The following is a 17,481-nucleotide window of genomic DNA, read 5'->3' as shown; positions in this document are numbered from 1 at the left end:
TTAAGACTGTTGACTTTCAGGAAATTGAATTGTGATCATGTACTTTTTTGGTCTGATATGTGAAAGAATGTTCTTTGGGGTGTGTGTGTGTGTGTGTGTGTGTATGTGTGTGTCTTTTAGGTTTTATTTATTTATTTGAGAGAGAGAGAGAATGAGACAGAGTGTGAGAGGGGAGAGGTCAGTGGGAGAAGCAAACTCCCCACCAAGCAGAGAGCCTGATGTAGGACCTGATCCTGGGACTCTAGGATCGTGACCTGAGCCAAAGGCAGTTACTTAACCAACTGAGCCACCCAGGCGCTCTGAAAGAATGCTTTTTAATAATAGAAACTGTTCAGATGTTAAAAAGACTTACTGTCTTTTGGCAAATGAACATGGTTTCAGGATATAAACAGATTAAAAGGAATACTTAAATTGTAGTTAACTTGGTCTTTCTCTAATGTAACTAGACATTTAAGCTGTTGGAAACTTGCTGATCTCAAAGTTAAAAAGAGGAAAATTAAAAATCTAGTATGAGAAGTGCTGTAGATGAGTGATATGCAGTTAAACAGTGTGTTCTTAGTAAGTGGTTTAGGCATAATTTGAAGGAGAGTTTCCGTTTTATTGCTATTATATAATAGTAATTGTAGTGATTGTGCTGTATGTTGTGTTAACTGCTTCTCATGCCTTGTTAATCTTTATAGTACTTTTGTAAGGTAGGTACTCCTGTGTAGAAAATTTTTACTTTTTTGGTTTATAGTGAGCTATTTCTTTTCTTTAGGAGGAGTGCACTATCTCCACAGCATCTATTATAAGGAACACTTGCCTATATATCTTCTTGTAGGGAAAAAGAAGCTAGACTTTTGTTCTTAAGGTATTATAGGGATTTTGTTTGTTAATTGAATATACAGTGTTTTAGAACCTTTATTCTAATTTCTTATGTCAGATATCGCTTAAGGGATGACATTGGTTTAACATATTCTGACCCTGTTCTACCACAATTATGCATTTTTTTGCATAGAACTTAATTCACATGTATAACTTACATTTTTATATAAATTAAGTTGTAATTTGTGTATGGTAAAATTTAAAGTATAGAGCTGAATGAGGTTTTTACTTATGTAAAACATATGTAAAACATACATATATGTTCACACATGTAACTACCATAGAGATGAAGACGTAGAACATTTTTATTGCTCAGAAAGTTCCTCATACTCTTCCCTTTCCAGTCCAATAGCCTTCTCCTCCTGAGGTAAAATTTCTGAATTTTATCAGCATAGCTTAGTTTTGCCTGTTCTTGAATTTTATGTATATAGAATTATGTAATAGCATTAGTTTATATGTGGCTTTTTTCAATCAACATACATCTTGTTGTATGAATATCAGTAGTTCATTATTTTTTATTACTGAGTACTATTCCATTGTATGACCGTGCTATAAATCTTTTATGTATTCTCTCTGTAATTTTATTTATTGGATTCTTCTATTCTCTGACCTCACTTTCCAGCATTCTACACTATTTTCCTTCCTCTAGTTGTCCTCTTTACTGTTCCCGTATCACCTGCACAATAAAATGTAAGCTCCATGACTTGGCATACAATGGTCTCCCTGCAGCTATTCCAGAATGCCTAGAATTATCTGAATAAACTAAATCTGATGTTTCTTATGTTTAGTTTTAGTCCTAATTATATGTTGTCACTCTTCCCCAGCCTCTCACCTCCCCCAGCCATCATTGTCCTTCCTCCTGCTCATCAGCTTATCTCCTGAAATATCTCCTGAAATATCTCTTTTCCTTTGAGCCATACTGCAGTCTTCTCTTATCCTTTGGGCCAGACCTGGCCATACTGCAGTAGTGTGTTTTCTTTACTGGACTGTGAGCCCCTTGAAGGTAGACACCATCAATGTTGTACTTACCTTAGTAGCACAATGCCAGAGTACTGTGTGTACTTAGTGAATTTTGTAAAACATGGAACAGTGAGCATAATTCTCTCTCAGTCATCTAGGGATTCAGAATACTGGCTGGAATGGGATGAGGACATTGGCACAGTTGCTGTTGGGCTGTAGGAAGGAGCCAATGGGGATAATACGGAAGCAGCATTGTAGGTATTTTGGAAAGCCCTAAAATATCCCCCAAGTCTTCTTTCAATCCAGTTTAAAAAAATGGCGAGTAATGTTCTTAGTTGAGACCTTAAGGAAAACTGTTGATTTTGATTACTCTTTTCAAATGAAGGCATTAACTCATGTCATAGAAATTGGAGTGCTTGCTACTAACAGTATTCTTTTAGTGAGTTTGTGCTAGTTATTTCTTTAAAGATTTTAAAGGATGTATTAGATTAATACAAGTAGAAGGCTAGGAAGACTGGTCACATCTATAAAGAAAACTTCTCATTTTCCTAAAGGTAAAAAAGAAATTGGGAGTAGAGAAGGAAATTGAATCATAGTCTGGAATTGTGATAATATTTATTTTTATAGCTTAGGAAGCTTGCTGTTTGATGAAGTTTAAAAAATTTGTTTTTTTCATTGTAGGTCTGTAATATATAAATAATATGCTTACTTAAGAAACTTTTAAAATATTATAAAATACTTTACACTAGTTTTTTTCTTGAAATTAGGCTTGTTGGGTTGGCCATTGTAGTCACCTAGGGGATTTTTATGCCTTCTAGCAAGTCCAAAGCAAGGAGAAGTTCTTCCCCACTGGGATCAATTTGTTGCTTTTCCTCTCTACAGCTTCTGCCATAAAGGTTGAATACAGAATTGGACATTGACCCCATCTCATGCTGTTTCTTCAGATCTCTACAAGGATTTTCTTAGACATAGATTCTTATCAAATGTTAGAACTTCAGTTATTTGTTTTATTTCATCATTGATGTGAAGTATGTTTAGTTTTCTTGTTGATAAAATTTGAGTATTCAGAGAAATATAACCTTCAGGTTGTTTGACTTACGTGTATTTGAAAGATTTTGGGCTAGTTTCTCTTCACAGATAGGTATACCTCAGTTTCAGACTCTTCGTCTTCATTCTGTGCTTCACTATTTTATATGGTCAGCCACTGCTTTTTCCATTTTACAGAGTCCCTGAATCCAAGGATTTGAAGTTCTTTATATATACTTACCTTATATTAGCTAATTTCCTTCATTTTCAAATTAAGTTCTCTGTGCTTCACTGTCTTTAGTAGCAATGTAGTTATGTGCTGACCTTTGTTGCAATGTGAATAAGACTTAAATTAAAAAAAATTTGTTCTTCATTCTAGATGAGATTGCACAGTGCACATTTGACCTTTTTCAAATATATTGCCAGGTAGCATTTAGTATTTTTGAAATTTTACTTTTTTTTTTTTTTTTAAAGATTGTATTTATTTATTTGACAGGCAGAGATCACAAGTAGGCAGAGAGGCAGGCAGAGAGAGAGGAAGGGAAGCAGGCTCCCTGCTGAGCAGAGAGCCCGACTCGACTCGAGGCTCGATCCCAGGACCCTGAGATAATGACCTGAGCCGAAGGCAGAGGCTTTAACCCACTGAGCCACCCAGGTGCCCCTGAAATTTTATTTTTTTTAATGGAAGTCACATACACTTACTTACGTATGAGCAAATAGTGTATAGATGTTTAGAATGAGTAAACTCTCTCACCCAGCACTGTGTTCCCTGTAAATTATCAGAAATAGTTGATACGTATTCTGCATCTTTCTCTTTCCATTTGCCATATGTCTTGGACATTTTTCCATATATGGATTACATTAATATAATTGTTTCCTTGTTGATAGAGACACTTCGGTAAATCTAAAGGTTTTTTGCTTGTATATGCAGTGCTGCAATAAATATTCTTCACTACATTATTGGAATTGTGTGAGAATGTAAGATAATTTGTAGCAATGGATTACTGGGTCAGTGTATATGTGCACTTTAATTTCTGATACTGCAAAATTGCAATGAGATTATATCGCTTAATATTTTTGCTAGCAGGGGCGCCTGGGTGGCTCAGTCGTTGGGCGTCTGCCTTCTGCTCAGGTCATGATCCCAGGATCCTGGAATCGAGTCCTGTATTGTGCTCTCCTCTCGGCAGGAAGCCTGCTTCTCCCTGCTTGTGTTCCCTCTTTCGCTGTGTCTCTGTCAAAGAAATGAAATCTTAAAAAAAAAAAAAAAAAATTTGTTAGCAGTGTTTGAGAATATCTTTCTCCACACCCCACCAAGTATTATTAACTCATGTTTTAATCCATGCCAGTCTAATCGGTGAAAAGTGGTATTTATTGGTGCATTTTTTTTAAGAAGGATTTTACATTTCCAAGTCTTTTGAGAAAGCAAAATTAATGCAGTGCAAATCAGAACATCCAATTAATAAATATAACAACAAGCCAAAGTAGTTTTGTTAATGGATTAACCCATTTATTATGGGCTAGCAGTGTTTCAAAAGGTGGAACTTCTACTGGTCTTTCAACTCCTTCAGTCTTCTGATGGCGCACTTCACTGTGACAGCAGGAGTGGTGTTGTATTGGTAGGTCCACGCACCACTGGCTGCTCTTTTCATGTAGGAACCACAATACCAGCTCCTGACAGCTTGTCTTTTCCTCTTGGTTTTGCCACAGAGGGAGCAGGTGTATTTGGCACACTGACCTATTTCACTCCTCACCATTTTCCTGAGTGAGGGACCGTAATGGGTCCCGTATTTACCTATGATTCTGACCTTCTTGATGCATTTAACCACACTGTTGCAAACTTGAGAGAGCTCTCATTGTGTTTTACATTTACATTTCCCTAATGACTAATGATGCTCAACATCCTTTTAAGTGATTATGTGCATTTTTATCTTAGGTGAAATGTCTGTTCATGTCTTTTGCTCATTGTCTGGTTGGATTGTTTATTATTTTTTACTGTTCTTTTGAGAATTACGTATTCTAGCTACCCGTCCTTTGTTAGATAGGGTTTTTCTAAGTACTTTGTCCCATCCCAGTCTATACTTTGTATTTTTGTCTTCTTAACAGCATCTTTAAAGTTCTAAATTTTTATGAGGCTCAGTTTATCACATATTTTGGTTTTTTTGGAGCTAGCATTGTGATTTTAATTTCATATTCTGTATGTTCATTGTTAGTATATGGTAATACACTTGATTTTTTTCCAAGATAGGACTCACCTAAAATATGTTATTAATTTTAAAGTAAAAAATCGAGTGACTTTTTAGATTTGCAGTATTGTGCAATTATCACCTCTAACTAGTTCCATTATATTTCATCATACCCAAGGAAACCCATTAAGCAGTCAGTCCTCATTCTCCCCCCCCCCCACCCCCCCCGCCAGTCCCTGGAAACCACTAATCTGCTTTTTATCTCTATGACTTTACCTGTCCTGGATATTTCATATAAAAGGAATTATATAGCATGTAACACTTGTGTCTAGCTTCTTTCACTTAACCATAATATTGGTTCTTTTTGGAGTGTTTTGTTTGTTTTTAAATATTTATTTATTAGAGAGCATGTGAGCAAGCATGAGCAGGCTAAGGGGCAGAGGGAGAGGGAGAAGATTATTCCTTGATGAGTGGAGAGCCTGACGTGGGGCTCGAACCCAGGACCCTGAGGTCATGACCTCAGTGGAAGTTAGATGCTTACTTAACCAACTGAACCACCCAGGAACCTCAATAATAAATTTTTTTAATTTTAATTTTTTTAAAAAGATTTTATTTATTTGACACACAGAGAGAGATATCACAAGTAGTCAGAGAGGCAGGTGGAGAGGGAGAAGCAGGCTCCCTGCTGAGCAGAGAGCCCCATGCAGGGCTTGATCTCAGGACCCTGAGATCATGACCTGAGCCAAAGGCAGAGGCTTAACCCACTAAGCCACCCAGGCGCCCCTGATTTTAATTTTTTAAGTAAGCTCTACTCTAACATGGGGCTCGGACTCACAACCCTGAGATCAAGAGCTGCACACTCTGTCTACTGAGCCAGCCAGATGCAGCATAACATTTTCGAGGTTCATCCATGTTGTAGTATGTAGGTGCTTCGTTCTTTCCCTTTTTTTTCTTTTTTTAAAGATTTATTTATTTGTTTTAGAGAAAGTGCATGCGTAAGTGGTGGGAGGAGAGGCAGAAGGAGAGAATCTTCAGATGGCTTGCTGAGCTGAGATCCCTTCCCAGGGCTCCATCTCAGGACCCATGAGATCATGACCTGAGCCAATACCAAGAGTCGGACACTTAACCAACTGAGCCACTCAAGCACCCTGGTACTTCTTTTTATGCCTGAATAATATTTTATTGTATGGCTATGCTATAGATTCTCTACCTGTTCATCTTTGGATGGACATTTGGGTTGCTTACACTTTTAATCTATTTTGAATAGTGCTGCTGTGTGCATCTTAATCATTTTATAAGTGTGTAGTTCAGTAGTATTAAGTATATTCACACTGTTATGAAACAGATATCCAGAACTTTTTCATCTTGCAAATCTGAGACTCTGTACCCATTAAACAGCAAATTCCCTTTTTACCCCTTTCCCCAGCCATTGGTGATCACATTCTACTTTCTGTTTTCATGAATTTGACTACTTTAGATAACTCATATAGGTGGAATCATACAATATTAGTCTTTTGGGGACTGACTTGTTTCATTCTGTGTAATGTTCTTAAGGTTCATCCATTGGGTAGCATGTGACGGGATTTTTTCCCCCCTGTTTAAGGCTGTATAATATTTCAGTGTGTCATATACCACATTTCCTTTATTGATTCATCCATCAGTAGACATTGGATTGCTTCATCTCTTGGCTATTGTGAATAGTGTTGTTATGAGCATGGGTGTGCAAATATTCTTCAAGACTCTTTGAAATTTTTTTTGAATATATACCTCAAAGTGTTATTGCTGGATCATATGATAATTCCATTTCTAAGTTTTCCAGGAATGTCCATCTGTTTTTTCACCACTTTACAGTCCCACCAACAATGCACACACCTTAACCAACATTTGTCATTTTCTGTTATCACAACCATCCTAATGGATGTGCAGTGATACCTCATGGTTTCAATTTGCATTTCTCTGATGATTAATGATGTTGGGCATTTTTTCATGTTTCTTGGCCATTTTTAGATCATATTTAGAGAAACACCTATTCAACTCAAATTTTAATTGGGTTATTTGGGGGGTTTTTGTTTTGTAAGAATTTTTTAATATTTTCTAGACATTAAATACTTATATCTACAGTTTGGTAATATTTTCTCCCATGCTGTAGATCACCTGCCTATTGACTCAGTTGATTGTGTGCTTTGATACACAGAAGTTTTTAAGTTTGATGTACTTCCATTTGTCTATTTCTGTTTTGTTGTCTCTGCTTTCTGTATCCAAGAACTTATTGTCAAGTTTGATGATGTCACAGAACTTTTTCCTCTATGTTTTCTCTTGGGAGTTTTATAGTTTCAGGTCTTATGTTTAGGTCTTTGATTCATAGTGAGTTAAGTTTTATTTATGGTGTAAACTTCAACCTTTTGTATGTGTTTATCCGGTTTTCCCAGCACCCTTTGTTGAAGAGTCTGTCCATTTTTCATTGAATGGTCTCGGCATCCTTGGCAGAGATCATTTGACTGTTTTGTGAGTGTATTTCCAGGGTCTGTCTTTTGTTCCTTTGATCTGTTTGTCTCTATGCCATTACCAGAGTGTTTTGATTACTGTAGCATTGTAAATTTATTTTTAAATTAATAGATATGAGACATGCAACTTTGTTGTTCTTTTTCAAAATTGCTTTCCCTTGAGATCTCTTGATTTTTCTTTTTAAGAGTTTATTTATTTATTTGACAGGGAGAATGACAGTGAGAGAGGGAACATAAGCAGGGGGAACCAGAATGGGAGAGGGAGACGCAGGCTCCCCACTGAGCAGGGCAGCCTATGAGGGGCTCTACCCCAGGACCCCGGGATCATGACCTGAGCTGAAGGCAGATGCTTTTGAAGACTGAGCCACCCATGTGCCCTGGGAGCTCTTAATATTTGAATTTTAGGGTGAATTTATCTACTTCTGCAAAAAAAGAAAAAAAGCCACTGGGAATTTGATAGTGATTATGTTGAATCTGTTGATTGCTTTGGATAATATGGACATCTTAATATTAAGTCTCCCAATACTTGAACACTAAATATTTTTCCATTTTTTTTTTTAACATTTTTCAGCATTTTTTTCTGTGGTTTTCACTGCACAAGTCTTTCATCTCCTTGGTTAACAAGTCTTTCATCTCCTTGGTTAAGTTTATTCCTAAGCTTTTTATTCTTTTTGATGCTTTTGTAAATGAGATTCTTAAATTTTTAGGCTGCTTATTGTTAATGTATAGACACAACTGATTTTTGTGTGTTAATTTTATATCCTACATTGGTGAATTTGTTTATTAGTTATAACCGTTTTTTTTGGTGGTTTTTTTGGTTTCTACACAAGGTCATGTTGTCTTTGAAAAGAGATAATTTTTTTTTTCTAATTTGAATTTTTTTTTTCCTTGCCTGACTGCTCTTGCTAGGACTTCCTGTACTATATGTTTGATAGGAGTAGCAAGAGCAGATGGTCTTGTCTTATTCTTTGTGTTAGAGGAAAAGCTTTCAGTATTTCACCACTGAGTATGATTTTAGCTCTTGTGTTTTTTTGTAAGTAGACTTCATTATGTTGAGGTAGATTTCTTCTATTCTAGTTTATTGAGAGTTTTGTTTATTATGAAATGGTGTCATATTTTGTTAAGTGTTTTTTCTGCATCAATTGAGATGATTTATGTTGTATTTGTTCATTCTGTTAATGTGTGGTATATTATACTGATTGACTTTCATATGTTCAGTCATCTTTTCATTCCAGTGAAAAATCCCACTTACTCATGGTGTAATAATCCTTTCAGTGTGCTTTTGAAATCAGGTTGCTTTTAGGTTGTTCAGAATTTTTTGGTATCAATATTCGTCAAAGATACTGGTCTATAGTTTTTTTGTCTTTGACTTTGGTTAAACCAGGGTAGTGCTGGCCCCATTGAATGAGCTTGGAAATGTTTCCTCCTCTTCAATTTTTTGGGGAGAGTTTCAAGAGAATTGGTGTTAATTCTTTAAATATTTGGTAGAACTCTCCAGCGAAGCAATTGAGTCTTGGACTTTCCTTTTTGGGAGAATGGGATTTGATTACTGCTTCGGTTTCCTTACTAGTTATAGGTCTGTTCATATTTTTTTATTGCTTCATGATTCAGTCTTTGTAGGTTGCACGTTCCTAGAAATTTATCCATTTATTGTTGGTTATCCAATTTTTTGGTGTTCAGTTGTTCATAGTATTTTTTTGTAATTCTCTTTACTTCCGTGACCTTGTTTATAACATCCCCTTTCATTTCTGATTTAATTGAATCTTTTTTTTCTTAATTAATTCCTGACAGAGGGCTTGTTGATTTTGTTGATCTTTTCATAAAGCCAACCTTTGTTTCATTGGGTTTTTTCCTATTGTTTTTGTGTTCTCTATGCCATTTATTACTGCTTTAATCTTTACTGTTTGCTTCTTCTAGCTTTGGGTTAATGTTTTCCTTTTCTAATTTCTAGAATTGTAAAATTAGGTTATTGATTTAAGATCTTTTTTCTTTTTTAATCTAAGTATTTACAACTGTATAATTATCTGTTAGCATTGCTTTCATTGTGTCCCTCAAGTTTTGGTTTGTTGTGTTTTCATTTTCATTTGTATCAAGGTATTTTCTTTCTTTTTTTTTTTTAAGATTTTTATTTATGTATTTGACAGAAATCACTAGTAGGCGGAGAGGCAGGTGAGGGGAGGGGCGAGGGACAAAGCGGAGGGCGGAAAGCAGGCTTCCTGCTGAGCAGAGAGCCCAATGCGGGACTCCATCCCAAGACCCTGGGATCATGACCTGAGACGAAGGCAGAGGCTTTAACCCACGGAGTCACTCAGGTGCCCCATGTCTCAAGGTATTTTCTAATTTCCCTTTTTTTCTTTGTCTTGACCCTTTGGCTGTTTAAGAATGTTAAATTTTCACCGATTTGTGGATTTCCGGTTTTCTTTGTGCTGATTTCTAATTTCATTCCTTTGTGGTCAGAAAAGGTATTTGTATCATTTCAGTCTTGAATTTTTATGACTTATTTTGTGGCCTGATGTGGTCTGTCCTAAAAAATGTTCATGCATACTTTGAAAAGAAAGTATATTCTGCTGTTTTGGGGTAGATTATTCTGTATATGTCTGTTAGGTTCGCTTGGTCTGTAGTGTTAATCAAGTTCTCTATTTCCTTATTCAAAATCTGTGTGGTTGTTCTATCCCTTACTGGTTTGGGGGTTTGTTAATTGATCTTTGTGTTATGCATCATTTTGACTTTCTTCTTATTTCCTTTTATGTATATTTTTTAGTTATTGTGTTTACCTTGGTAATTATAGTTAACATTTTAAGATTACAGTAATCTAGTTTAAATTAATACCAGCTTTGTGTTCGTAGTGTAAAGACTTATCTATACAGCTCCATCCCTCTTCTGTTTTGGTGTTACTGTCCCAAGTTACTTTACACAGTAGTACTGGCTTTTAGGTTTGCCTATGTAATTGTCTTTACTGTTGTTCTTTACTTCTTTTTATACCTTTGAGTTACCATATAGTGTGTTCTGTAGCCTGAAGGATTCACTTTAACATTTCTTGTGGGGCAGGTCTTCTAGTGGTTAACTCTCTTCAGCTTCTGTTTTGCTGAGACTATCTTAATCCCCCCCCCCTTTTTTGAAGGATAATTTTGGTGGCTATTGAATTTTTGGGTAAAAAGTTTTTTCTTTTACCACTTCCTTATGTTGATGCTTTGTAGCCTCCCTGGTATTTGAGGAGAAATTAGCTTTTTGTCTTCTTAGGACCCAATGTATGCGACTAATTGCTTCTCTCCTTCTGTGTTTATTATTCATCCTTTGTGTTTGTGTTTTGACCATTTTATGTTAATATGATTTAGTCTGGATCTATTTTGAGTTTTCCTACTTGGAGTTTGTTGAGTTTGTTGGCTATTTAGTTTCATGTCTTTTATCAAATTTTGGATATTTATCGTCATTATTTTTTAAAATACTCTTTCACCTCTTTCTTGGTGTCTCATTATAAATAGGTTGGTAAACTTGATGGTGTCTACAGGTCTCTTAGGCTCTGTGCATTTTCATCTCTTTATTCACATTCTCTATATTGAGTCATTATTCATGTCGTTTTCAAGTGGCTTTTCTAACACAGTCATACCTGCCACAGGTAAATAGGAACATTTAATCTGTATGTTGGAAATTACTTTAAATGTAAATGTTATAAATATATCCATCAAAAGAAAGAAAATGACAGAGTGGATAAAAGATGTACAGCCATACTATATGTAGCTTACAAGAAATTTACTTCAAATTCAGTGACATAAATTGGCTGAAAAAGATATAAAAGACTATACCATGCAACCATTAACGTAAAAAAGAAGCAAGAATGGTTACATTAAATTATGATAAAGTAGACTTCAGAACAAAGAAAATTACCAGGGACCAAGAGGAGATTAAGTAATGATAAAAGCATCAGTCTACCAGAAAGACATAATGACCCTGAATGTGTATGTACCAAATAATAGAGCCATAATCTACACTAAACACACACACACACACACACACACCAAAAAAACTGATAAAGCTGAAAAAGGAAGAGATGAATCCACAATTGTAATTGAAGACTTCAATATCTCCTCTTAACAGCTGATACAACTATTAGGCATAAAATCATCAAGAATATAAAAAATCTGAACACAGTAAAGCAACGGGATCTAAATGACCTATATAGAACATCCCACCTAGCAACATGGGATACATATTTTATTCAAGTGCCCGTGAAATACTCATGAAGTTAGACAACATCTTCAACAGTAAAACAAACCTGAACAATATTGTTTTATACACAGTATATTCTCTGACCATAATGGAATCAAATTAGAGATCAATAACAGAAATACCTCTCTTGACTGAAAATTAACACAATTCTAAATAATCCATTGCTTAAAAATTCTCAAAATTAAAAAAAAGAATGAAAAGGAAAATACAACATATCAAAATATGTGGAATACAGCTAAAGCAGTGCTGAGAAATTTATAGTATTAAATGTTACATTTGAAAAAAAAAAATGTTCACGTGGTAGAAAATGAAAAGCAAAACAAACCCAAAGCAAGCAGAAGAAAATAATAAATTTAAGAGTAGAAATAAATGAAATTAAAAGAAAAATCACTGAAACAAAAAGCTACTATTTGAAAAATCAATACATTGATGAACTTCTAGCAGGACTGACAAAAAGAAAGTGGATAAAAATAATGTAATGGGGTATCACTGTAGACCATTATAGACAGTAAAGGAAAATAAGAGCTTACTGTAAACAACTTACAAGCAAAATTTAACAATTTGGATGAAATGGCCCAGTATCTTAAAATACAACCAACCACAACTCACTCAATATGAAATTTATATTTAATAACCCAGTAACTGTCAAGAACATTGAATTTAGAATTGTGAAACTCCCCCAAAAAGAAATCTAAAGGCCAAGACAGTAAGTTTTACATGGGTAACTTTTCTAGTATTCAAGTTTTAGTGGAAAATTCCAAGCTGGAGAATTACTGTAAACAATTTTAAGAAGAATTAACAGCAATTCTATCTTATCCTTTCCAGAAAATGGAAGAGGGAACACTTTCCATTTCATTTTATGAAGCTAATATTACACTGATATCAAAACTAGTAGAGACAGTACAAAAACAAGAAAACTACAGATTAATGTCTCTGATGAACCTAGATGCAAAAAATTTTCAACAAAATATTGGCAAATTGAGCAAAACAATGTATAAAAACAATTATACACTAAAAATAGGTAGGATTTATCCCAGGTAAGTGAATGGATTCAACATTTGAAAGAGTCCAATTTCATCCTTTTGCATGTTTATTTGGGTTTCTCAACATCATTTGTTGAGAAGACTATCTATGCCTTTTAAATGTTGTTGGCATCCTTGTCAAGAATCATTTGACCTTATATATGAAAGTATATTTCTGGGCTATCTGTTATAGTCCACTCATCAGTATGTTTGTCTTTATGCCACTGCCACACTATTTTGATTACTGTAGCTTTGTGGTAATTTTTAAAATCAGAAAACATGAGACCTGTAACTTTGTTCTTCATTTTCAAGATTGTTTTGGCTATTTAGGGTCCCTTGAAATTCCATGTAAGTTTTAGAATGAAATTTCCTATGTCTGAAGAAATGCTACTGATATAGTCATAAGGTTTGCATTAAATCTACTTTGAATACTATTAACATTTTAATGTTACTAAGTCTCCTAATTCATGAACATTGGATGTCTTTTCATTTATTTTTGTCATCTTTAATTTCTTTATTAAGAATTTTTTTTTAAATGTTTTCAGTATACAAGTCTTTATCCTCTTAGGTTAAGTTTATTCCTAAATATTTGTTTAATTAATTAATTTTTAAATAGGCTCCCCACCCGGTGTGGAGCCCAGGGCGGGACTTGGACTCATGACCCTGAGATTGAGACCCAAGTTAATCAAGAGTTGGACACTTAACTGTGCCACTGAGAAACCCCGATACTATATATTTTTTTATGCTTTTGGAAATGGTATCATTTTCTTAATGTTTTTTCAGGATGGCCATTGTCTTTTTATGGAAATGTAGTTGACCTTTGCATGTTGATTTTTTTCCCTCTATTGTTAGTTTTTAATTTTTTTAGTTTTATTGAGATATAATTCACATATATCACTATATAAGTTTAAGGGGTACAACATAATAGATTGACTGTCATATGCAGTTGACCCTTGAATGATATGGGGGTTATGGGTGCTGATGCCCTGCAGTAGAAAATCCATGTATATAACTTTTGACTCTCTAGCAGCTTAAATAATAATAGGCAACTGTTGATCAGAAGACTTAACCAATAACATGAAGAGTTGATTAACACATACTTTGTGTGTTAGATTCTGTTCTTAAAATAAGCTAGAGAAAAAAATGTTATTAGGAAATTTTGTAAGGAAGAGAAAACACACTTATAGTATTGTACTCTGAAATACTGCTTAAAACTGGACCTACACAGTCAAACCTGTGTTGTTCAGGGGTTTAGTCGCATTGTGAAACGATTACTGCCGTGAGTTTAGTTAGCATCCATCATCACATAGATAAAATAGAAAAAACAAAAAAAGAGAAAAAGAATTTTTTGTGTGTGATGAGAGCTCTTAAGAATTACATTCTTAACAACTTTCCTGTATGTCCTATGGCAGTGTTAACCATAGTCATCATGTTGTATAGTACATCTCTGGTACTTACTTGTCTTGTAACTGGAGGTTGTATTTTTTGGTCACCTTTCCCAATTTCCCCCTCCCACTACCACCCCACCTCTGGTAACCATAAATCTGATCTCTTTGTGAATTTTTTTTTCCTTTTAGGTTCCACATATTGTTTAAGTCATACATTATTTGTCTTTCTCTGATTTATTTCACTTAGCATAATGCCTTTTTTTTTTAAGATTTTATTTATTTTTTTATTTATTTGACAGAGACACAGCGAGAGAGGGAACACAAGCAGGTGACTAGGAGAGGGAAAGCAGGCTTCCCACCAAGCAGGAAGCCCAATGGGGCTCCATCCCACAATGCTGGGTTCATGACCTGAGCCAAAGACAAACGCTTAGCTTAATGACTGAGCCACCCAGGCACCCCTCACTTAGCATAATGCCTTTAAGGTCCATCTAGGTGGTTTTAAGTGTCAGGGTTTCCTCATTAAAAAAAATGATACAATGACAAATGTTGTAAAGATTTATATTACTCTTATATTCTAATTAGTAGAAATATTAAATAAGTTTTTCTCTTTTGTGCACACACAGATGGCTAGAGGTAGGCAGTTATCTAGAAACAGGCAACGTGTCTGGATAAAACAAAGTTAATAAAAAAGAAAGTTTGCTTTGTTGATTCTCATAATTGATTACAGGCTTTATTATTCACTTATTGTTAGCCTGCTTTGTCTGTGTCTTTTTATTTAGGTATTCAAGCACCTTCTAGTTGCTGGAAACACGGTATACACAACAAAAATTTGATTCCTGTTCTCTTAGAACTTAGGTTCATTGGGAGAAATATGTTAATCAAAAATGTTATAAATTAAATATTTTAAAGACATTGGAGCTCTGAAAGGAACACTTCTTTTCTTCAAAAGCCTATGACAAAGGAACTTGACAGAGTGCTTGAGGAAGGCTTCCCAGAGTAAGTGACATTTAGAACCATGATCTGAAGGAAGCTTAGGAGTTAACTGTTTATGTGATGGAGGGCTGGGGAGAGGAGAGCAGAGGATTCCAAATCAGGGGAATTACATGTGCAGGGGCCCTGTGATGAGAAGGGACACACTGGGGAATTTGAGAGAGGGCCAGAGTGGTTGAATCCCTGAAAACTGTGAGACCAGATGGAAAGGTAGACAGGATCCAGCAAAGCCTTTTCAGCTGTGATAAAGACTTGGGACTGTTCTGTGAGAGAGGAAAATGTTGGGTTCCATAGAGAAGTAGTGAGTTTGAAAAGGTCACTCTGCCTCTGGATGTGAAGAACTGATTAGAAAGGAGCCAATAGATCCAGTTAGGAAGCAGATGCATTATTTTGTTTAAAGATTTTATTTATTTATTTGACAGAGAGATAGCACAAGTAGGCAGAGTGGCAGGCAGAGGGAGAGGGAGAAGCAGGCTCTCTGCTGAGCAAGGAGCCTGACGTGGGGCTTGATCCCCGGATCCTGAGATCATGACCTGAGCCGAAGGCAGCTGCTTAACCGACTGGGCCACTCAAGCATGCCAGGAAGCATTAATTTTTTAAAAATTCTTTATGCTTGTGACACTACACAAATACAGTAGTCACACTAGGTACTGTTTTAGATGTCAGGGGTACATCAACGAACAAATCATTAGTCTTTGCCCTCATGCTTACTTTGTAGTGGGGGAGAAAAAACAGGTAATCAAATAACTGTATAACCTGCTCTTATTAGTAAGTACTTTGAAGAAAAAGAAAACCAGAGAGGGGGATGAAGAGTGACTAAGGGTGCTTTTTTATTTAGGATGATCTAAGAACTGAGATCATTGGAACTAAAGGAAATGATCTATGCATATAGTTGGAGGAAGACCTATGATGCCAGTTGCAAGTCCAGGTTGTTACCTTGTTACCTGTATCTCAGACCCATTGGTATAAATCAGGGGTTTCCGTGACCCCCTCTGTGGGTTGATTAATTTGCTACAGCAGCTCACAGAACTCAGGGAACCAGTTTACTTACTAGATTTCCAGTTTATTATAAAAGGATATAACTCAGGAACAGACAGAACAGACAGAAGAGAGTCATAGGCCAAGATATATGGGAAGAAGTGTGGAGCTTCCATTGTCTTTTCTATATTGTCTTTTCTAGGCTCACCACTTTCTCAGCACATCCCTGTTTGCCAACCCAGAAACTCTCCAAGCCCCATCCTTTAGGGCTTATACGGTGGCTTCATTATATTTGCAGGATTGATTAAATCACTAGCAGAAGTCAGTTGACCCAGCTTCTAACCCATCTCCCCTCCAGAGTTCCGGTGGGTAAGCCACATAGTTAGCATGGTGCCCTCTGGCTAGCAGTTCCCAACCTTAGGTGATTTCCAAAAGCCATCTCACTAATATAGCAAAAGACATCTTTATAACTCTCTACTCTTGGGAAATTCCTAAGGGTTTTATGAGCACTATGCCAGAAACAGGGAGAAAGACCATATATGTCTCTTATAAATCACAATATCACAAGTATTCATCATTTAATAATTTTTATAAAAGATTTATTTATTTTAGAGGGAGAGAGTCTCAAGCAGACTCCATGCTGAGCTTGGAGCCCATGACACTGAGATCATCACCTGAGCTAAAACCAAGAGTGGGATGTTCAACTAACTGACCACCCAGGTGCCCCTCATTTAATAATTTCTAAGAGCTATTTTGTCTTTTATTTATTTATTTTTTTAAGGACTTTGAGAGAGTGAGAGGGAGAGAGCACAAGGCAGGGTGGGCAAAGGGAGAGGCAGACTCTCCGCCTGACAGGGAGCCAGGCACGGGGTTTGATCCTAGGACCTTGAGATCATGACCTGAGCTAAAATAAAGGCAGATGTCCAACTGACTGAGCCACTCAGGCACCCCATCTATTTTTTAAAAGGATTTATTCATTTATTTGACAGTGAAAGAGCATGTGCATGCACAAGCAGAGGGAATGGCAGGCAGAGGGAGAGGGAGAAGTAGGCCTCCCCATTGAGCAGAGAGCCCAGTGATGTGGGGCTCAATCCCAGGACCCTGGAATCATGACCTGAGCTGAAGGCAGATGCTTAACTGATTGAGCCACTCAGGTGCCCCTATTAAGTCTTTTTAAGTAAGAAAATGCAGTCATCAAAAATACAAATGATTAGTGTTATTGCTTCAAATTGTACCACCTCCCCCAACCATGAATTCACCTCCACTGCCTCTAGGTAGGACCTGAAGTAGGTACCTTGGAGTAAACCTTATTTGGAGATAGGGATTTACAGAGGTTATC

The 17,481-nt window shown here is 36.0% G+C and overlaps 2 protein-coding genes across 15 annotated transcripts in view; one reads left to right on the top strand and one right to left on the bottom strand.

The window, feature by feature from the left end:
- Positions 1-17,481, top strand: part of ZNF644 (zinc finger protein 644) — a 104,323-nt gene that overhangs the window by 34,382 nt on the left and 52,460 nt on the right. The window lies entirely within an intron of this gene.
- LOC116873486 (60S ribosomal protein L37a-like) overlaps positions 4,358-17,481 on the bottom strand; it is a 35,928-nt gene continuing 22,804 nt past the window's right edge. The window contains exon 2 of the mRNA XM_032867274.1: positions 4,358-4,697. Within this exon, the coding sequence (XP_032723165.1) occupies positions 4,395-4,697 (303 nt within the window). The 3' untranslated portion in view covers positions 4,358-4,394. The remainder of the gene's footprint in view (positions 4,698-17,481) is intronic.

This window comes from Lontra canadensis, unplaced genomic scaffold (assembly GCF_010015895.1).
Source record: "Lontra canadensis isolate GAN:19392208 unplaced genomic scaffold, GSC_riverotter_1.0 scaffold33, whole genome shotgun sequence".
NCBI lineage: Eukaryota > Metazoa > Chordata > Mammalia > Carnivora > Mustelidae > Lontra > Lontra canadensis.
Note: the sequence above shows the minus strand (reverse complement) of the source record. Positions and strands in the feature narration are given on the sequence as shown.